The sequence below is a fragment of the Fusarium redolens genome (assembly GCF_020744475.1).
Source record: "Fusarium redolens strain MPI-CAGE-AT-0023 chromosome Unknown BKA55scaffold_39, whole genome shotgun sequence".
NCBI classification, from domain to species: domain Eukaryota; kingdom Fungi; phylum Ascomycota; class Sordariomycetes; order Hypocreales; family Nectriaceae; genus Fusarium; species Fusarium redolens.
This window is the reverse complement of record NW_025763702.1, coordinates 184,882-207,583: the sequence shown is the minus strand read 5'-3', so window position 1 is coordinate 207,583 and position 22,702 is coordinate 184,882. Positions and strand designations below refer to the sequence as shown.

Here is a 22,702-nt window from a genome sequence, read left to right as displayed (position 1 = left end):
CCCCCTTGGGCTACCCGTCTGCTCCCTTAATCCTAAGATCAATTGCCTAAACCATCACGGTAGTACAATTGTCTCTACAGCCCCGACTTGAGAGACATAGATTGGGGAGGGTCGACTGTGGCTAATCTCAACGGAGTGAAAGAGCCGGAGAAGAGGAAGAAGAAGAAGAAGAAAAACGAGAGAAAAAAAGAAAAGAGAGAGAAAAAAGAGAAAAGGCATATGTTAATAATAAACTTAAACCCAATTGATTGAATCTGTCAACCTGATCGTCAACCCTTCTCGCTTCGCTGCTGTATATCCCCATATTCATAATATGGCCGCTGCTCTTCCTGTTCTGAGTTTGGCTGTAGTTGAAAGTGGAGAAATGGTCCGCTCCAAAATTTGGGGGACTGCTTCCCTTTTGAACCCGCCCAGCCAACCCTTGCAGCTACCCCTGCCCCCCCCCCCCCCGGCCTTGGTCATCATCCTAGTTGCCGTAATTGTGACTGCAACGAAGCATTCTTCTCGTCTGCCGTTCAAAACGGGACATTAAGAAGGACGATATCCATAAGTTTTGTGACCTTATTGAGGAAATCGCTGTGCCTTTTATCTTAAAGGAAGATGCATCCACTCCCGGCGCAAAAAATATATTGCTGAGCCGGCTCGAGGAAGAAGGGACTCGTCGTGGCATGAAATACTCTGGGGAAATATATTGAAGTATGTTTTCGTTCGACTTGTACTGTTTAACACAAATACATAACTTTTCGCCCATCTTACGTGAAGAAATACATGTTGGAGTGGTGGTGATGATGCTGGAGTCGCGACGTGGTTTTTCCGAATATTATTACTGGTAATTCATTTTTTCAACACTCAACGAACTACCCTGTACCAAACAACCCATTCCGTGGCCGCTACGTATTTTACTCTTCAACCACCGTAAAGTACATATTCGACTTAGGCTATCTAGTATTTAGTATTGCGTCGGAGTTCTTTCCTTCACTTGGTGTGTATTATTTTACAGAATTTTTGGGTCGAGTATGATGTCGGTTTTGAAACATCGGTCCAAGTATGGTGCCGGCCAAAACTGCCTAATTTCCCGTTAAACCTCGACGGCTTATTCTAGCTGGGCAACAAACCTTGTCCAGGCTTTGGGACCTAACAACTTGCTTTTTTTATCCGTCGCCTGCTGCGATCATAACTTATGCACGTGTGCGCTACAAAGGTAGCCTTAAAATTGCGCAAGAGAGTACATCATAGTTCTCACCCCATCATGTACGCTCTGCATACGTTCACGCCGCCCACCCCCGTCTGGTTCGACAGTGCACCTCAAACTAGTGTTATCTTCGCCATAAGGATGAAAGGTAGCTATTGCACTATCTATTATGGAGAAGCCTCTGCCCGTCTTGACTGATCTTCACAGTGATTACTACATTACTCTAGCTTGGCTGTCATCTGATCTCTGACTGCCTTTCTCAAACGTTTTTGTGGCCTCCACGACCCATCCGTTTCATCTGTCTGCGCGGTTAAACTCGTGTCGCCTGAATGGATCGAATCCGTATTGGCAACAGCCTTGCCAGCTCGTACACGGCCACGCCGTCGGAAATATCTCCGGAGCCTTTCCCGCTCATCCGCTGTTCGTGGATATTTCCTAGCTAGTAGCTGCAGATAACGACATCCTCGTGACTGTGCTGCCAGATCTCTTGCAGCGTCTTGCTCGGCTTGTCGTGTCGCGGAACGCGAAAACATGCGAGATTGTCCGATTTCGGGTGTGATGCTCGCAACTGGAGAGCTGGGGTCGACATCGCCTGCCTCTAACAGTTCCTCGAACAATCGACTGAGTTCATCTAGAGTCTTATCCCGGATGCGTGTAACCATCCGTAGTTGGGGCGGATGGCCTCTCTCTACGACGGGAAAGATACAACCCCTGTTGTACGCCTCAACCGCACGGCCAAGTTGAAGTGCATCAATGTCAATACAGTCACGCGTGCTCCTGACTAAATCCCCGGCAGACCAGTGGTAGCACGGCTTTGCATTATCTGAGCTATTCACCCACCCAGTGATGCCGAAACGACGCTTGCATACCTCTGATAATAGCTGCGATAGATTATCTTGCACAGAGACGTGGCGATCTACGTCGTTGACTTTTCGCGTTGGCATAGCTGGTTCGTGGTGCCTTGTGGACTTATCCAATGGGGTATTATGGATAATCGAGGCCCAGGTAAGCCGGCGTTTGAGATTGGTAGCCCGGCTTTCCTTTGTCGTCGTTAGAAGCTCTGTGTCTGATGGCCAGGGCAGAATCCAATGCGTCAATAGCACAATCCGCCTCAGCTGTGCGTACCACTGTGTTGCGGCCGCCGCCCCAAGACCCATCTCCACGAGCTCGATGCTTCGACGAGTTGCGATACGGTAGGGCAGCGAAGCCCACCCTCTCCGACGCTTCATAGCCGTGCCAGTAGAGCTCGGCGAGAATAGGTCATCAAAGAGATCCTTCATGCTTGTCGACCGTATTTTGTTTCCGGCGACAAGGTGCGGTCTCGTGTGGCTCACATCACGTTGACGGTCGTGAAACAGGTTCGATAGCCCATCGTAGCATAAGCTTGGTGGACTAGACACTGGATAGCTCATCGACGCCTCGTCCGTCACATCAGAGCCCGTCTTCCAGCTAATACTCTTCAAGGCCACACGCCAGACATCCCGCTGAAAGAGCTCGATGACTGTGGAGTGCAGGTATTCGAGCCACAGTCTCTTTGCCGCCGCGTCGTCCTGCACTCGATATCGCCCTAGCCAACTCTGGGCTTGCCACATGCGAACGTGAACGTCTCGAATATCCTTGAGGACTCTCCATTGACGCTTGTAATCCTGGCGTAGGAGGTCGTTACCTACGGCGAGTCGATCGCCAACATCGGAAGCGAACCGCCAGGTATTCCAGTCAAACTTCCCTGGTAGCCACCAGCCAAATCCGTGCGACTTAGACGTCTTGTTCAGACCTAGCCCTTCTCGCTCTACCTTGACGATCCGCGCTTCCCCACCCTCAACTCTCACGCGCTGCGTCGACGTCCATCTATCTCCCCAGAGTACCGATTCTTTCGCGATGAGGGAACAATCGTAGCTGAACCGAAGTCCACGAAGCGCTGCTGCCATAACAACAGTCTCGGGAAGTGAATATTTCAAGCCGGTCTGCGATTTTACATACTCAAATAGGAAACAATATCGATTGACGCTAGCACGGAGGAAACGGGCCATCGTTTGAGAAGAAACGGAGAAGAATGGATGGTCCCTCTCTTTATCTTCTTCATCATCGCCTGACCCATCCTGCGGGGGGCTAGATGAGAACATACCAGTGATACGCCGTAGAAGGGCCAATGATACCCTGTCTTCTGCACGTATACCATATGTGAATGGGTGATGTGTTGATTCTTCATGATGTATCTCATCATCATCATCATCATCATCATCATCCTGGTCGACAGCAGGAACGTTGCGATGAATACGGAGCTTGCTCAGACGGTAGGCACATTGTACTCGGGACTGGTGGGCATGTGCCCCTCGTGTGGAGTTACGTTGATCTCTGAGATACGATGGGTCTAGCGCCATGCTCTCGGTGTGGCGGTTCTGGAACGGGTACTGCTTAGCTGCATCGAAGGGAACTTTGATGAGGTTGTAGAACTGGCTATACACGAGACCGTTTCGAAGCTCCCAGCTTGATGAACTAGGAGTGATGGTCATGTCTCTCGCATCGCGAAGAGTGACAAACGGATAGGTCGTCCTGCGGATTGGCGGAGCCTGACGTTTGCCCGATTCGTCCTTGCAAGCGTCTTCCTCACGATGATACAGCCGATTTTGGATCCGGCTCCACTGTAGCCGGCGACGCCAGAGCCTATCCATGCAGCAACGGCGCCAGATAAGTACGCGTCCATGTGGTCCTGTATCGGCCGGCGTCATCTGGCGGCCGATGTCAATGTAAGTGACATCCGGATCAATGTACGCCTCGTCAACCGCAGAATTCCAGTGGTGCTGCCACTCCGCGAGTGCCGACTCGAACGTGGGCCGCATCCATGTCAGTTTGGTGTTCTTAGCAGCCATGTAGAGTCGCAACCCTGCATATTCAGGCCAGAGAGCAGCCCTGGAATGTATCTCCTCCCATAAAGCTGCGAGGTAGCGGGACTGAAGCGTGACGTAGAAGTGCTTGCGTCGTGACCCCGGCTGTGCGGCCGGACCGTCTCGTCTTTTCGCTCCGGTAAACCCATCCAGTTCTTCTTCCATATCGGCCTCATCTTCCTCCGCCACCGCCAGAGCTACTAACGCTTCCCGGGGCGCACTGCAGTCCGAAGACGCGATGGCATGTGTCTTTGGGATATACTGGAGTATGTTATTGTCATCGACAACAGCTTGTATGGCGGGCAGCATCACCTCCTCGTACCAGTGCACGAAGTTCTTTTTGGGAATACAGGTCTGGCTGTAAGGATCGGAGAGCTTGCCGGAGAAAAGGGCAGGGAAGAAGGCCCAGATGAACGTATCCGCAAGGCCAATGACACGTCCAAGGCAGTAGTTGGGGACATTGTGGAGGCGAATTTTTTGGGATCTCCGCGCGGTAAGCTTGAGTACGTTATCAATATTACGTGAGGCATGATGTTATTTTCGAGACCTAAGCGCGCGCTTTAGACGTATGGGAGGTTTCCATGACCCGCTTGAATCGGCAGAGTCGCTATCACTTGTATTGCTCTTTACGCTCTCGCTCTCCCTCTCGACAGATTTAGATTCTATTGTGTCCTCGTCTGCTGTTTGGTCACAGTTAAGGGCAGACTTCTGATGGCTGAATCCATGCCGTGTCATCCGGTTGTTAGAGCCAGTGGAAGACTGACTTAAGCAGGGGATCGTGCAACCTAACGGCATAGAGCTGTTCCCAGCTTGTTTGTCCATGGACTCGGTCTGTACGATCCTGATGAGTTCGCTAAATAACTGATCTAACTCCTCAAGTGTGCTATTACGTATACGTTTCACTAGCCTCAATATCGGTGGTCGGCCCCGTTCAGCAAGGGGGTAGATCTTCCCATTGCTACAGGGCTCAACAGCTCGACCAATGTTGAAAGCATCAACAAAAAGTGTAGTAGCGGTACATTGAAGAAGATCATCAGGGGTCCAGTGAAAACGTCTGTCCAACGGGTCGGACTCGGGTGTCCATCCAGACGTTCCGAAGCGCCTGGCTGATGTTGTGATCATGGTTTCACAGAGCTTGTCTCTTATTGTGATCTGGCGTTCCCTGTCCTCCATAGGACAAATAGGTACGGTAGAACGACAGCTGTACAGACGTAATAGATCGGGAGTGGCGTAAACAATAGAGACCCAGATCAGTCTCCGTTTAAGGCCTTTCTTGCGGCTCTCCTTTGTGGTAGAAATGATATTTGTAGTGGATGGCCAAGGCAGTATCCAATGTGTCAGTAAAAGGAGCCGACCAAGCTTCATGAACCAACGAGACGCTTCTGCGCACCCTAGGACTTCACTTATGACCTCAAAACTGCGCCGCACAGCAATACGATAAGGAGTGATTTTATGGTATTTTCGTGGTTCAAGTCGTCCTTCATGGAGATCAAATCCCAAGAGGTCACATACAAGGTCCCAGATATCCAGTGAACGAACCTTGTTACCCGTCAGAAGATATGGTCGAGTGTGACTGATACTCCGGCGTCGATCGTGGAACAAGTCTTGTAGAACATCGTAGCAATAATCTGGGGGGTCAGATTTAGAGAATTCAGTGGCCGCCTTCTCGTTGAGGTCAGAACCTGTCGTCCAGTCGAGGCTCTTGACGGCTTCGGACCAGACGTCGCATTGGAAGAGCTCGATCACAGTACTGTACAGGTACTCAAGCCAGATGCCCCGATTGACTGGCCGTTCTCGAACTGAGTAATGCTGAGCCCACTTATAGGCCTGCCACATGCGTGCATGGACATCACGAATGTCCTGAATAACCCTCCATTGACGACCATAATCGCGTTGTATGATATGGTGGTTCGCAATAATTCGATCGCCAACATCATTTTTGAAGCGCCATTTATCCCAATCAAATTTACCTGGGAGCCACCAGCCTAGCCCATAGTCCCTTGAAGATTTGTACAAGCCTAGACCTTCTAGCTCTACTTCGTCACCCTGCTGCTGATCGTTTTGTGGTGTAGTACTGCGGCCCTGTCTCCATCGATCTCTCCACAACAATGGTTCCTTTGCGATGATACCAGACATGCTGAAACGGAGGCTACGGAGCGCCATTGCCATAACAGCAGTCTCTGGTAATGAGTAACTGGGTCCAGTCTGAGACTTGATGTGCTCGAAGAGGAAACAATACCTATTGATATGGCTATGTAGGAAGCGTGCCATGGTTCTTGACTGTATGGCGAAAAAAGGTGGCTCCAGGTCGGGCGTAACCTCTTCATGGACAGCCGAGACGGCTGTCTGCGAGGGGGCCAAGTGAGGGAGTATACGTTGTAGAAGCGCCCAAGAGAGGCGATCCTCAGCTCGAACGCCATATGCGAACGGAACTGGGATCTCGTCTTCACCATTTGGAATCAAGGCAGCTCGAACCCGAAGTTTGCTTAATCGATAAGCGAGCTTGAGAGAAGCTTGATTTGCATGACTTCCACGGGTAGACTTTTCACAATCAGCGAGGTAGGAAGGATCCAGAGCCATCTTTTCGAGCTGGGGGTTCTGAAACGGGTACTGTTTGGCGGCATCAAAAGGAATCTTGACGAGGTTATAAAACTGGCTATAGAGGAGACCTTCACGAGCCTCACGGCTATTGTGGGTGGGTGTGATTGTCATGTCGGCCGCGTCGCGCGTGGTGACGAACGGGTACTCAGCTTGACGAAGGGTTGAGACGCCACATTGACGTGGCTCAAAAGACTGTGAGTGGTTATGTTCGTCAGGCTTCGCCGTGTTGTACTGACGACTCCATGCTTGTCGCTGCCGCCATAGTCGTCTCAGACAGCAGCGGCGCCAAATAAGGACATTAGACTCAGCAGCAGACCCAATTTGAGGGGTATATTGACGACCAATGTCGATAAATGTACAGTCTGGATCGAGGAATTTCTTGTCAACAGCGGCATTCCATTGATTGTCAAAATCACTGAGGGTCTGAGCGATATCCAAGTGCATGTATGCAAGCTTCAGGTTCTTCGCCCCCATGTATAGTCTTACGCCAGCGAATTGTGGAAATGCTATTATTCGCGATTGAATTTCCTGCCATATCGCCCCAAGGTGTCTGTGTTGAAGTGAGTATGAGAGTGCGTTGCTCCTTGTGCCTTGACCAAGCACATCCATACTCGCATTTGCACCTGTAAGACACTCAGTGGAGATACCCTCCTGTCGAGCGCGTGACGTAGATTGAGCGACTCGGCGGCTTGGGGGAATGTACTGGAGTATGCTTGGATCTTGAACTGCTGCTACAACCGCTGGCAATAGGACCTTATCATACCATAATGTGTATTGCTCCTTGGGAATTGAAGTCCGCTTATAGGAGTTATCATGTATGTGGCGATGGCACAAAGCAGGGAAGAACACCCAGATGAATGTATCTATCAAGCCCTGAACCCGTCCAAAGCAATAGTTTGGGATATGATGTAATAGACGTCGTTGCTGGCAACTCCCTCGCGGCTGAAGATTGTTGCGATGAAAGCCTTCGGTAGGGATGTCGAGGCTGATGTGAACGTCATCCGTGAGGTTGAAGATAACATGTGGTTGCGGGTACCACTGAATACCCAACCTGGCGACAGCCAAGGACGAGGGGAAACTACATATGCTGTCGACGTCGTACGTTTTTCGGATGAAGTTATCTGTAAAAGGCTGTGCAAGGCGATGTTTGGCTTCCAAGCAAAGACTCGGTGGTACGCCACCGCATAGAGATCCTTCAAGAGCGATTTGGCAAGCTGCCCTGTAATCACGTTGACGCGAGCTTGTGTGCTCTTGTGAATTAGAATTGTGAGGCAGGTTATTACTGCAAGGATCGTCCGCCGAAGAAGCATGATCGAGAATATCAGAAGTGGGTTCAGTGACATGCGGTAGGGGGTCATGGCTATGATCATCATTCATCAATCCATCGAGCCGAGCGATAACATCTTCTAGTGAGTCACAAGAACGGTGGCAAGCAGTCTCGATTAACTTCCCGTGGTCTGCATCATGTTCTTCTCTTGAACAGCTTGGATGCATCATCCACTCCTGAGCAAGATGTTTCTCGAGCCTCGGGATTGGGTTCTCTGAAGGCGGCGGATTTTGAGGGCGGTGATTGGTAAATTCGGGGATGCCATAGGATCTATCCTCAACATCATGGCCATCGGCGACGTCATCAATATGGTGAAGAGAAGCTATAATCAGGGTCAGTTATGCGGGTTGTAGCCAGGACTCGAGATGGTGCTTCAAGGGATTTGAGGCGAAACCATTCTTGACAGGCATCTCGCACGGGAGTGAGATGAAGAGACTTACCTGAATGAGGGATAGATTGCGTGCCCAGGCTGAAATGAGTCGTTTGTTCTTCTATAACTTGGCGAGACTGGGGCGTTGCATTACCCGTATGTGGATCATCATCCTCCACAGATGGTAGATCACACGGTCCTTCAGCTGAATCCACCTCTACGCCGCTTGGTTCGTGATCGATCAAAGTAGACTCGACCGGCAGTGGATCTTCATCTGGTATGGGAATGTGGAGTTGCGACTCCAGGTGGAAGCCGGTACTCGGGTCCGTTGACGATGCAGCTGGTGACTGCCGAGACAACGTATGGTGGTAATGCACGAATTCTGTTTGGTGCAGTTCGGCGGGCGGGAGAGAGGGCTGCACGGCTTGCTGATGTTTTCGTTCGTAGTATCGTTGTGATCGTACGCGCTGCAGAGCACGCTCCCGAGCGACCCGCGCTTCTTCAGATTCTGTCTTCCTGGGTCGACCACGACGTCTAGGGGCTGGTTGAGACATTATCTTGCTTGATCTCTGATGGCAACGGAAATGGGTTCCATAACATTAAGATCTGCGAGACGCGTCTTCTGGCTGGGCTCGTAGTTTACATAATCGCGTTAAAAAAAGCAAAAACAATGAACAAGAGCGCGGCATCCTTCCAAGGTGCTGGCGCCCAATAAGGCCCGGCCTTACAAACAACCTCGAGACATTTCTTTTTAGAATTATCGCAAAGAGAGCTACGCACTGTAAGTCTTTGTACGATATTTTGCACTAGCATATGACTCCCTATTTCGTCAAGGCTTGAGGACTCAATGAAGCTACCAGGCCAATTGAATGGTAGCTCTCCCCCTCGTCGCCTTGGATTTTAGGGTAATAGGTTTCAACTGATCAGGAAAGGTCGCGAAATTGTGTCACCAGGTTTTCGCGCTAAACCAGATTGAATTAATCGTGAGCCAAGACTTTCAAAGTGGGTCGTCGCTATACCTATTTGAATTTATCGTGAGCCAAGAAATTCTTTGTCATCAACCAACTTGACTAGAATCAATCGACTAAATATTCTGAATCATCATAACTTATTCCACAGACTTGAGAAAAATCGGGGTCTAGTTTCATCAAAATAAGCTTGTCTCGCTCTATCATATACTTGGCTTTTGGCCCATTTTGAGAAGTTTTTGTTCTCTGAACTCACGCATCAACCCTAACCTCCATATCCCCATATGACCTAAGCAAGATAGCTTTCCATAGCCTAATATAACCCTATACTCCTTATAGAAAAGTAAATACTTATATAGCAGTATCTTAGCTCTTTATAAAGTAGCCTGTAGTATAAATTAGACCTTAAGGATATTAATATAGATGCCTTTATAAATTATATCCTTATTATCCTAACTAATTAAACCTGGCATTGCCTGCTAACTGCTAGCTATTATATTATAATTATAAAGCTAAATAATAAATTATATTAGTATAGTATCTTAACCCTTAGCGCTATTAACTAAAAACTAGTATATTATCTTAAATATAATTTTAAAGTGCCTTAAACTCTTCTCCTTAGCTTCTTATCTAGTCTATCCTTGCTTTATTCTTTATTAAATATATAAAGCCCTCTTATTAACTATATACTTTATAAGAAATACTTAAGAGATAGCTATAATAGCTAAGAGTTTAGGGGTAAAGTTTATATAATTTTCCTAAGTCTTATTATCTTAAATACTTAATATAGTTAAGAAGCTAATAAGTATATTATTATACTTAGTTGCCTTAGTAAAGTAGTTAAGAATAGAGATATAAAAGATAAGTATAGTATTTTTAAGGAGTTTATATAACTTATTAATCTGTAATAATGCCGGTATAGGCTTAATCTTATTCTTAATATTAATAAGTTTTATAGTATAGTTTATTATTATATTAAAAGTAGTAGTTTAGCCCTTAGTAAGCTTAAATAGTAATTAATTAGCTATATTCTTATAAGATATAGCCTAAATGGCATAGGTAAAGAATTAAAAATAGATAGCGATATACTTTTTCTAAGTCTGGTGCTTAAACTAGAAGTAAAAGGGTATACTATGCTCTTTATATAGTTCTTTCTGGTTAACCTTAAATAACATGTTTTAGGAGACTGTATTAGGCCTGGCTATACTAGAAGCTTTTCGAATTAAATATCTAATAGCTATATATATATTAGAGCTTAGAATTATCCTTAGGGTTATCTAGCTTTAGAATATACTTTAATAAGATAAGGTCTCTTAGGAATTGTTTTTTATTACTAAAATCTTTTAAGTAGGCTATTAATCCTAATTAATAAAGCTATAAGTTAGGTGCTATTAAGTTACCTATTTCTTTAATAACCTTTATCTCTTTCTTTTAGGCCTTTTTAAACTTTGCCTAAAAGGCTTATATAGCCTATTAAACGGCAAGCTCTGCCCTTACCTACTTAGCATCTAGACTTTTTAAATTATAACCTCTTATAACCTTAAAGTATTTGCTATATAGACCCTTGGCAAAGAGCTGCTAATAGAATATATTACCTCTCTAGTAAGGCAAGTCTATATTTATTTTAATAGTACTAGCCTTTTAGGGACCAGGCTTTAGGTCTAGCTTAATGCTATACACTTTCCTAAGGTATTTATTTTTTTATCTTAAGTTTATACTTACAGTCTGGCATTTTATAGTAAAGGTATATTAAAACCCTCTGCTTTTAGGCTTACTAAGTGCTTTAATTAGTTAATTAATATCCAGAATAGGCAGCAGAGCTAATATTTCCTTATTGCTTTTAATAAGGTTAAGTGCTTTAGCCTATAACTTAACTTTATTAATTTCCCTCTTTATAAGTTTATATAGTTTATTATAAAGATATACTTAGATTCTTTAGTATATAACTATATAATTATATAACTTATAATATAAAAGGCATAGGTTATTTATATAGTTAAAATATTTTATTATATTAACTTAATATTTAATAGCAGTATTAATCATAATATAAGTAAGAATAAATTAAAGAATATCTTTTTTCCAACTTTATTAAACCCCTTTTACTTACTTCTTAAGTAAACTTACTTTTCTTCTATTAATAATAGCTAATATAAGTATAACTGCTATATCTCTATGCAGTAGTTAAGGTAAGCTCCTAATTAGGTGCTGTATATAGGCTACCCTTACTAATTAAGTAATATTAAATCTAGCATTTATAGTTAAATCTAATACTTAATTATATTTAAAATATTTATTTAAGGAAAAAAGCATTTTATTATAATCTTATAATAGTAATTTATAAACCTATAAGTTTTTATATAGATTATATTACTTATTATAGGCAAACTGGAGTTTATTAGTTACCCTAGATTTAGTTTATTAGCTGCCTTATGTTATATTAGTGTCCTTTTATTTCCCTACTAAAATTAGTTTATTAGTTACTAAACAATACAGGGGATGCTATTAGGGCTTATAGAGCTATAGCAGGTATAATTACAGAATATCTAGTAAGTTACCCTATAGTAATTTAGAAGGTAGGTATAGGTAATTAAAGGGTTAACCTATAGTAATTTAGAGAGTTAAGTAATAATTTAGAGACTCGAGTAGTAATTTAGAGAGTTAGGCAGTGATTTAAAGAGTTAAGCAGTAATTTAGAGACTTAAGTAGTGATTTAGAGAGTTAGGCAGTGATTTAAAGAGTTAAGTAGTAATTTAGAGAGTTAAGTAGTAATTTAAAGAGTTAGGCAGTAATTTAAAGAGTTAAGTAGTAATTTAAAGACTTAGGCAGTAAATTAGGCACTAAAGGCCTTTAATATATAATATAGCCTAAAATATTATTTTATTTTATATTAAATTAGAAAGTTAACTTATAATAATTAAAAAAGTTAATTTATAATAATTTAAATACTAATAATAATATTTTTATATAAGCTATAATTTTATATATAAAGTCTATATACCTAGCTTTTTAAGCTAATTATATATTATACTAGCTAACCTTAAATATAAAGTTAAGGTTAATTTAGGCTAATTAATAACTTGGCCTAGTATTAAATAATTAAGTATAAAAATTTAAGTAAAATTATATATTTTAATAGCTAATTTATAATAAATTATATTTTAATAATACCTAGGCTAATAAATAAGTATTAACTTTTTATACTTATAGCTAAGAAATAGACTATTTATTCTTATCCTTTTTATTATTTTAACTTTATTAATATTATATTTATTCTTTTACTTAACTATTTATATTATTAGTATTATTAATAATATAAAAAACGCCTTTATTAATTTAGTAAAAGCTTTATAATATTAGTTATAATTAATTTTCTTACCTTTTAAAGTCTTAATAACTTTATTTTAACTTAAAAAGCCCTAAAGCTAGTTCTTTTTAATACCTTCTAAAAAGCTATTATAAATAGTAATCTTACTAGTAAACTCCCTAACTTATTAATATAATATAAGGCATCCTAAATTAGCCTAAATAAGAATTTAATCTTTTAAATACCTTTCCTAAATATTAAAGAGCTTTTACTGCCTTTTTTAAGCTTCTCTTAGTATTATACTTCCTTTAATTTAACCTTATAAAGTAAAACAATTAATGCCATAATCTTTTATTACTTTATTTACTAAAACTTTATTTATAACTATTTAAAGTATAATACTTATATTTTTTTTAATAAAAAAAGGTATTTTAAACTAATTAGTATTAATTTAAAATTAATTAGAATTAAATTAATAGAGTTATAGCTATTTAAAGTATATATAATTTAGGTAGCTAGGTAAAAAATAAGGTAGCCAGTCTGTAGGGGTAGTGGCCGGTCTATAGGTAATAGATATTATAGCCTATATGCCTGGCTTTTTAGGCTAATTACTTAATGCACTAGCTAACCCTAAGTATAGAGTTAGGGTTAATTTAAGTTAATTAGCAACTCGGCCTAGTATTAAATAATTAAGTATAAAGATTTAAGTAAAATTACTTATTTTAGTAGCTAATTTATAATAAATTATATCTTAATAATACTTAGGGTTACTCCTAGGGTTAAAGGCTATACTTAAGCCTTAATTTAACTTATAGCTTAATATTAATATAATAGCTAGCTAATTTGTTTTTATCCTTTGCCTAACTCTCTTAAATACTTATTAGCCTCTTACCTTCCTTAATTAAACTAAAACTTTTACTTTTACTTTAGGGTTAGGGTTAGGGCTATAGGTAAATTATTTTTATTACCCTTAGTCCTTAATATATAAGCAAGCAACCTAATAGATAATAATAATAAAAATAAATAATAATTATACTTAATATTTTCTATCCTAATTGCCCTTTATACTATACCTAACTTCCTTATCTTATTGCCTACTTATTATTACTATTTAGCTACCTTAGATTTACCTAAATATTATTATTATTTATTTATTTATTTATTTATTTATTAATTAATTAATTTACTATCTAAACTATTATTACTATTATTACTTTTATTAAATTTATTATTTTTATTATTATTATATTTCTTATTTTATTATATTACTTTTCTTTTAATTATTTTATTTTCCTTTATTTTTATTCTCTTGCCTCTAGTTAAGTACTATTATAAATACTGCTATAATATTAATTATTTCTTGCTTATATAATAGCTTATTATACTTCTAACCTAGCTAGTCCTTATAATCTTATTAGCTCTTAAACTCTTATCTAGCTGCCTCTTATATCTATAGTAGTAAATTTACCTTTATAATTATAGCTAATGCTATAGGGATTATTATATATTTCCACTACTAGCATAAGGCCCCCTTTATCTTATAGCTATCTTAGTAAAGCTCTTATAATATATAGTAATAAAAGTAGCTTAGGAATCTTACCTGCTAGTCCTTCTTATAGTTAATTAGACCCTGGAAGTCTATATAGCTAGTAAAGGATAGGTCTTTTATCCTGGCTATTAACTAATACTTGCCTTATATATGCCTAGCCTCCTTAATACTATTAAATATCTAGCAGATATAATAGCCTATCTTGCTAAGCTCCTTAACCTCTTTTAAGGCAGATTTAAGAACTTTAAAGGCATAGGCATCCTGCCTGCCTTAGGCATATAAAGCAATAATCCCCTGCACTAATAGCTCGCTCTTTTATACTAGCTTATTATAGTGGCAGTTATTGCATCTTATGACCTTAGCCTTATTATTGCCGCCGAGGTTCTTATAGTCCTACAGGTCGCTATCTAGGCATTAGCTAAGTAGCTAATGCCAGCACCCTTAGGTCTAGACTAGCCTATATACCTCCTGCATACTTATATCTAAGCAGGCCTTGCCTGCAGTATCCTTATCTGGCCAGTCCTTATCTTTAATAATAACCTCGGCTATTACAGGCTCTCCGGTTTATCTGGCCTGCCTGGCCTCCTAGGTATAGTTAATAATACTAAAGGGCGCCTTAAGGTAGATAATATAGATAATACTAGCAATATTAATGCCTATGCCTAGAGCTATTATTATTATTATATAAGGGGCCTTGCCTTAAAGCTATGCCTAGAAACCCTCCTTATACTAGGTAATAAACTGCAAGTTACTATTATTATATAAGGTATAGTAATAGTAGCAGTTAAGCTAATAGGCAAGGGCTTTATATTTTGCCTGGCTAATATAGTATATAATACCCTTTTCCCTTACTAATAGGTCTAGCAATTATACCTCTACCTATCTCTTTACTTCTATTATGCCTCCCCTATTATAGATATAAAGGATAGCATATTACACATTTAGCCAGTAACTTAATTCCTGTATATAAAGCGGGTTTTATAGCTATATAGCCTCCTTAAAGTTATGCTGGCGGAGCGGCGGCAGGGTCCTAGTTAGGAAGATAAAGGGATAACCTAGGCTCTATAAGAGGACAAGGCCCTAAAGCTTTAAGCAGTAGGTCTTAGCAGCTATAAAGGTTAGGTAGTACTTATTAATAACTATATAGTCTAGCCTCCTATTAATACTTAAGTTAGCTGCCTATTATAGGAAGTTATTAGTTATAGCTGCCTTAGCTAATATAAGTATAATCCTAGGCTAAGATAACTATACCTCAGGCTAGGGCTTGCAATTTAGGCTAGTATTAATATAGTATTAAATAAGCTGCCTCTTAAGCTTAATATAAGGAGCTATTATAATAGTAATACCTATACTTACTAGTATAGCTAGGACTATAAAGACCAAGCTCTTGCTACTACCTATTAATAGTATTGCTATAAGCAGGCTTTATTAAGCTATAGCTTGCCTTATAGCTTCTTCTTGCTAGGGTAACTAAAATCAGGCATTATTATTATATAGTACTGCCTATAGTGCCTATATAATTATATCCTCTTCCTCCTCCTCTTTATTCTTTTCCTTTTCCTACTTCTCCTTCTCTTTTACCCCTATCTTGCCTGCCTATAATGCCTTAAGAGATATAACCTTAGCCTGCTTCTTAGAGGGGTATCCTTCCTTTACCTCTCTATCTTATTTAGGAATAGGCTTAACCTTCTTACCTAATAGCAATAATAATAGTAATAAGCTTTTATTATAGCTAAGGAACTTATACTAGTAATAGCTTACCTGCCTAAAGATCTCTAGAGACTTAGCTATTAAGTATTTAAGTATATTAATTATAATACTATAATTAGTAGCTATCTGGCTAGTATAAGAGGCAGCTAGGTTATCTAATACCTTATACTGCTTTAACTTATTATAATTATCCTTATTATCCTTAAAGTTAGCCTAGCTAGCTTTTTAATTATAGGCATACTTTTTACTAATAGTAATAGCAATATAGCGCCAATTCTAAAACATAATCCGGCAGTTAATATAGTAAGATATCTACCTCCCTATAGCTACTAATATTTAGCTACTTTCTTAAGGTACTTCTCTTATTACCTTATTATACTAGATAAAGTTACTTAGCAGTACTATCTTCTCCCTATATAGCTCTTACTTATCGGCCTCCTAGCAATCTATTAGCAGCTAGATATAAATTATATATATTATAAATAGTTACCTAATTTGCCTAGGCAAGAAGTAAGGGATAACCTTAGGCAAGTTAAAGTAAGTAAGGGATTTATAATACTATATAATAAGAATAACCTTACTATTAATAATAAAGATATTGCAGTCCCTATTAATGCTATTAATAAGGTATAGCCTTATAATCTCCTTTCTTTAGCTAGGTTGGCCTCTTATAATATAGGCAAGGAGTAATAAGAACTCCTTAAACCTCTTAACTAGCTTAAGGTACTTCTTAATGCCTGCCTACTTTTACTTGCTTATTTAGTTAAGAAGGTCAGTTTTCTAGGAGCTTATAATAAGGTCCTTAAGTATTTTAACCTCTTTACTAGCAAGACTATTATAATAGATAAAGGATTGCCCTTGCCTTATCTATATAAGGTTATCCTTAATACTAGCCAGGGGGATTATAAAGCGCTTATTATTACCCTCCTTAAATATTAGCTAACCCTAGAAGAGGTCCTTAATATTAGCTGTTATCTTAGCTATTATAGTCTAGAGGTCTTCTATTAAGATTAGCCTGCCTATAAAGTATATTATCTTACCTTACTTACTTTAAGATATTATAAGCCTGCTCCCTATCTCCCTTATAATCTTCTTCTTAAATAAGAGTAAGCTTAATATATAACTTATAGGTAAGTATATAGCCTTATAGAGCTAGGCATCCCAGACCTAGGCAAATCGTTAGGTAAGGTCTTTTATGCCGTCCTGCTCCTAGGTAAGTATAGCCTACTCCCCTAATAGCGCCTATCCTGTAAAGATAAGACTGGTAAGTATGTAGGTAAATAGGTAGGCCGGTTGCAGCTGCCCTATCTTGCCATTAATCCCTAGCATGCTAATAAAGTGCTATAGCAGGCTTGCGAAAGGGTCCCTATCAAGCCGCTGTATCTAGAAGCCTGCTAAGACCTATAATATCTGCTCTTATAGGCCCTTATTGCTATTAGGGCTATTATAGCGGCTGCTTAATAGCCTGCCCCCCTTAATCTTGTCCTCCTTTGCCTTATTATTATCTCCCTTAATCTCTTTATCTTTCTCCTCTTATAGATAGGCCTAAAGCTTTTTAAGGTTAGCCCTTTACTTTAATATAAAGTAAAAGCTATAGTTAGCTAGGAGGACCTCTTCTTTTAGTAATAATATATTAAGATAGTAATACAAAAAGCGTTTTATATAGCCTAGGTACTAGTTTATATTAGTTTTCTCTTATAGCGGCCTAAATAGTTAGTTATAGGCATTATAAGGGTATAGGCTAGCTAGTAGTAGTTGGGTTATTAAGGGCATGCTCTTTAGTCTGCTAATATAGTAGTTAAAGAAGAGTTAATTTAGAGCTTTATTTATATACTATAGTACCTTATTATTACCTTTATTGCCTTAGCTAGGTATCTTATTATAGGCCTAAATATCTATTAGGTTCTTATTAGTAAAGTAGGCTAACTAGCTAATTTGCTTTAGTTAGTTAGTTATCTTATACCTTAAGATACCTTTATTTATAACCTTTTATATCTCTTCTTATTTCTCTTGCTATAGTAACTATCCTTTAGTAATATAGGCAATTATTATTTAGTCTTCTAGCTAGGTAACTATTATTACTCTTCTTCCTCTTCTCCTTCTTCTTTTACTTCCCTCCCCTTCCTCCCTCTCTCCTTCCCCTCTTCTTACTTTATAAATACAGAAGTAATAGATTGCCCTCTTTAAACTAGTAAAGAAGGTCTATAAATATATAGTAGCCTAGAGGTCTGCCTAGGTCTTCCTCTTAGCTACCTTAGTATTATGCTTATTATTAAAGTATATATATAGGCACTTCTAGCTTAGCATAAGGTACCTGCAGCCTGGCTAGGTATATGCAAAACTATAGTAAATAGGGAGACCCTTAACAGGCTTAGCCAGGTTAGATAAGCCATGCCTAGCTAGTTAATCCTCTTTTAGCCCCTTTTCTAGTAGTATTAGTAGCAGGCCCTTATAATAGTAAATAAGATTACTGCAGACTTAATAGCTAAGATTTAAGTAGCAATCCTTTAGATAGCCTTTTAAGTTATAGAAACAGACTACATAGCTATAAAAGGCATAAATTAGTAATTAATATTCTTTATTATAAAGAAGCCACCTTTCTTTGCCCTTTTTTCTTTCTAGCCTGCCTATTCTTCTCCCTATTGCCTAGGTATTGCTATTAGTATTACTAGGTAGTAAGTCTGGCAGGTGCTATTAGGCTATTATAGCTATAGTTAATTGGTTAGGTTATATATATAGTTAGATAAATTAAGCTAGTTAGTTATAGCCTTTTTAAATTAAAATAAGATAGAGAGAAAAAGAGAGAGGTAGTATAAATAGATAGATAAACTATCTTAGCCTCTTTTTTTCCTTTTCTATCTTATATTATCTATTTATCTTTCTTTTCTTACTTTACTTTTTCTATTTTTTTATTTCCTATCCTGGTTTACCCTAGATTAAAGTAAAGACTTAGGGTTAACTTTAAGTTTATAATTAGCTGCTTATAAGGTTAGTAGTTTAGGGTTAGTAGTTTAGCCCCCCTGTTATCTGTCCTATCTCTACCAGATAGGGTTTCCCTATATTATTATTGGCCTATGCCATTTTCGGAGGTTAGCAGTTTGGCCTAAACTACTAACGGCCTAGCGGTTAGGATAATATCTATAGGGCTATTTACAGCCTTCTCTAGCAGCAGTACCTAGGTCTCGTTAGCGCCTCTGCACTTTAAGAAGAAGAGAGCATTAGAGCCCGTCTGCTTCTGCTTTTTATAAAGCCTAGCCCTCTTACCTATATTATTATATACATCTTAATTAAAATCCTCTTTAGTAAGATATAGGTTATTATCTATTACAGTTAAGATCTACCCCCTATTATAATAAAAGATAAACCTATAAATGCCATAATCCTTATTATAAGTAATATAAATCTTTTCTATTAGTTACTTTTAAAGGCATATAGATGCCAGTGCTGCAAGCTACTAACAGTTCCTGCAGGTTCCTTATTTAATATTTAAGATAAAGTTATTAGCAATAAATTTAGGGTTTTTAAAAATCTACAGTATATAATAAACCAAGCCTGGTTTTGCGTATTATTCCTTATTATTATTATTACAGGCTCTTTCAATACTAAATAGGCAATTGTAGTTATAGCTAGCAAAATCTTTCTTAATATTAAATTCCAGGTTACTAAATTTATTATTAGTTTGCTTGCACTCTTTAATAATAGCCCAAATATTAGATTAGCATTATTAGGCAGCTTCTTTATAACTTAAGGCTTTAGGCATAGGAGAAGGCAATTTGCTATCTATAAGTAACTTATAAAGTATAGGAGGTAATATAGAAATGACTTTATATAGAGCTTAGGAATGATAATTAGACTAAAATTTAAAAACAAGACTCTAAGGGCTAATTAGTTTTAGCTCTAACTGCTTGCTATTATGTAAGATAGAAAGAGAGATAATTAGGGGTTTTATACTATTACTTAACATACTTATATTATTTAGTTAAGAGTGGGAAAATAAAAGGGTTTAAGGGATAAATAGCTTATTGCAATGGGGTTAAAACCTTAAAAGCATAAAGCCATATGCCTAGTAATAGGAAGATAGGGTTAATTAAATTATATTATAGTTATATTAGCTACTAGTTAAAAACCCGGGAAACTGTTAAGGGCAGAAGTAGGAGGTAATAACTAGGTAATTTTCCAAAACCAGCATTCTGTTAATAGCGTCTAAGTACTGTTTTCTGTATCTAAGTACTTGTTCTGCCGCTCAGGACTGCCTGGGCTTCTCTATTTTGTTTAATTAGCTCGCGCAGTTCTTTTTTAGCCGAAATGGCCTACCCTAGAGCTCTCAAGACCTAGCAATCCCTACCAGAAAACTGTATTTCACATTACGTCAGAATAGATAAATAATAAGACGCCCTGGCTATTAGCCAAGGGAAGGGAGCGGTAATAATGGGAAGATAGGGTTAGTTGGGTTATATTGTTTTTTAAATCCTGAGTAATTATGTCCGCGCTAGACCTGTAATTTTATATTAGTTATTAATTAAAATCCAAGAAGGCAGAGTTAGGAAGTAGTAACTAAAACAATTTTCTAAAACCAGCATTCTGTTAATAATTAGAGTACTGTTTTTTAAATACAAGTTTTTATTCTGCTATTTAAGACTGCCTGTAATTTTCTACTTAATAGGTCTCTCTTACTAAAATTTAGGTCTTAAAAACCTATTAGTATAATGTTGCCTTGAATTTAACCTATACCTTAACTATTTCTAATTACTTTACTTCTTCTTTGCTATTTATTTTTCTTATATTAAATTAGCCCTCTAAAAAGGTCTACCCTAGGGGTTTCTAGTCCTGGCGACCTTAAAACCAAGCTCGATAAGAAACTTCATTAACTCGATGCGGGATGCTCGGATAACAATAGGGCCTAGCCTGTAGGCTTGAAAAGACAACAGCGTGCTCGTACCTGGTCGGTCAGTCTTTATAACGTCACTGTATAATAGGCATAGTCGCACTGTATTCCTTAGAGCTCTTCCTTCTGTTAGCGCTAGGAAAGTTTATTGGCTGCAGCCTCCCTACCGTTATTTAATCAAACTCGCCCGCATTAAGGAACGCTTATATAAAATATCCGTTTATTACATCTAGGGTGGTTTCGTGTAGATTCTTAAATTAGAAGTTATATAAGAGCTTATTATTCTTTACACTATCTTAGACTTAAAATACCTAGAAGTAGAGGAGATAGGAAAGGAGATTTGCATTATATATAAAGGAAGAGTTAAATTATAATCATAAATTAAGAATAAATATTAATTAATAGGTGAGGTTATATAGTTTAGGATAGAAAGACAAACGACATCCGCTTGAGGCCTATGCGCATATAATAAGGATAAGTAAACCAAGATCCTAGCAAGTAAATTCGCTTGCTAGTAAGTTCACTGTGAGTTCACGAGCTATAGCTCTTATAGAGCGAGGATATGGGCATGTTGTTCTTAACTAAAGATTATTAGTTGAGATAACGGAAAGCAGCCTAAGCTAGGTATAAAGGAGTAGTAACCTATTACTAGCATAAGCCTAGTAAATAAGTACGCGTTCTCTATAAACAAAAGATATATTATCTATCTTTCTTATAAGTAATATCCTTTTACTTATAGTAGCGTCGATCTTGCCGGACTTTTATTAAGCAAGCGATTATACCCCTGCTAATTATAATTAAGGAGCAGAAGCATTTGCAATCGCTGCACAGGCGCGGCGGAAGCGCCGTTGCGACCGTGGCCAACCTATAACTTGCGTATAGCTTAACGAGCGGCTAAACAATCCCAAGTGCGCAAGGTCTTCCAACCCAAGGCTGGAGAGTTATACCTTATTTATTGCAAATAGTCTTAGTGCTGGCTTGCTATACTCCTTCTTCTGCTTATAGATTTAAAGAGCATGGGTATCTTAGCGACTCTTAAAAGCTTAGGCCTCTCTTGTAAGGCGCCTAGCTATATTACCTATAACATTAACTCTAGAGAGTTCGAGTGGCAGGATAAGTATAGGGATAGCAGAAATCTTTTATATAAATATAAGTTCCCTATTATATATTTTTCTAGCTCTAAATTCCTAGAATATAGCATAATAGGGTAAGTTCTGGCAAAAGACCTATAGCTGTAAGATAAATCTATATTATAGCTATCTGCAGTCCTATATTGTGGTGTTGTAAGAGCTTTTATAAAGAGGCATACTTTACGTTATATCTTAAAAGACAAAGTAAGAGATTTAGATCCTTTATTAAGTATAATGCCTATTTGCTTAAGTTTATTATAGATGGTGATTAATCCCTAACTGTATAGGCAAACAGAACAAGAACCACATAGTGGTAATCCTACTATATCTTAAACTGCTAGCACTATATCCTATATATCCGAGCTCGCAAATCTATTAGCATATGCTATATACCTTAGACTTACTAGATTTCTATATCTTACCTAACTATATTAACATACTTAAGAAGACCGAAGATAATAGACTACCTCGTTTTACTGATATATATAAAAGCGAGTATGGGGCATGATTAGGGCTTTTTAAGTGGCTAGAGAACCTCTTATAGCGTCTTATTAATTAGCTTGCCGATAAGCCCCTAAACCCAGGGATTAGGCCGCTTTTATATAACTTTAAGAACCTGCAAGGATTACTTAGCTGCCTGTTATATTATAAGGTTAGAGAATTTTTATAAGTTATGCGTTTTATAAGGCATTTATTGCAGAAGTATTTATAATTATTTAGCTATTTTGCGATTCTATACTGTAAATCTAAATCCTAAAATACTATCTTTATATTAAGG

The 22,702-nt window shown here is 38.7% G+C and overlaps 2 protein-coding genes across 2 annotated transcripts; one reads left to right on the top strand and one right to left on the bottom strand.

Annotated features, from left to right (window-relative positions):
• Positions 1-1,410: 1,410 nt before the first annotated feature.
• On the bottom strand, positions 1,411-8,929 carry BKA55DRAFT_698639 (uncharacterized protein; the record flags this gene model as incomplete). The annotated part of the gene is made up of 3 exons (XM_046200537.1): positions 1,411-4,575; positions 4,708-8,327; positions 8,446-8,929. 3 exons carry the CDS (start codon positions 8,927-8,929, stop codon positions 1,411-1,413), a joined length of 7,269 nt encoding a protein of 2,422 aa, XP_046040946.1.
• A 12,693-nt stretch (positions 8,930-21,622) lies between these two features.
• Positions 21,623-22,247, top strand: BKA55DRAFT_721711 (uncharacterized protein). Its single transcript, XM_046201017.1, has one exon. The coding sequence runs from the start codon at positions 21,811-21,813 to the stop codon at positions 22,003-22,005; it is 195 nt and encodes a 64-aa protein (XP_046040945.1). The 5' UTR covers positions 21,623-21,810; the 3' UTR covers positions 22,006-22,247.
• The last annotated feature ends 455 nt before the right edge of the window (positions 22,248-22,702 follow it).

Coding starts and splice junctions, on each gene's coding strand:
- BKA55DRAFT_721711 (XM_046201017.1), top strand. CDS start 21,811: ATGGGTATCTTAGCGACTCTTAAAAGCTTAGGCCTCTCTTGTAAGGCG.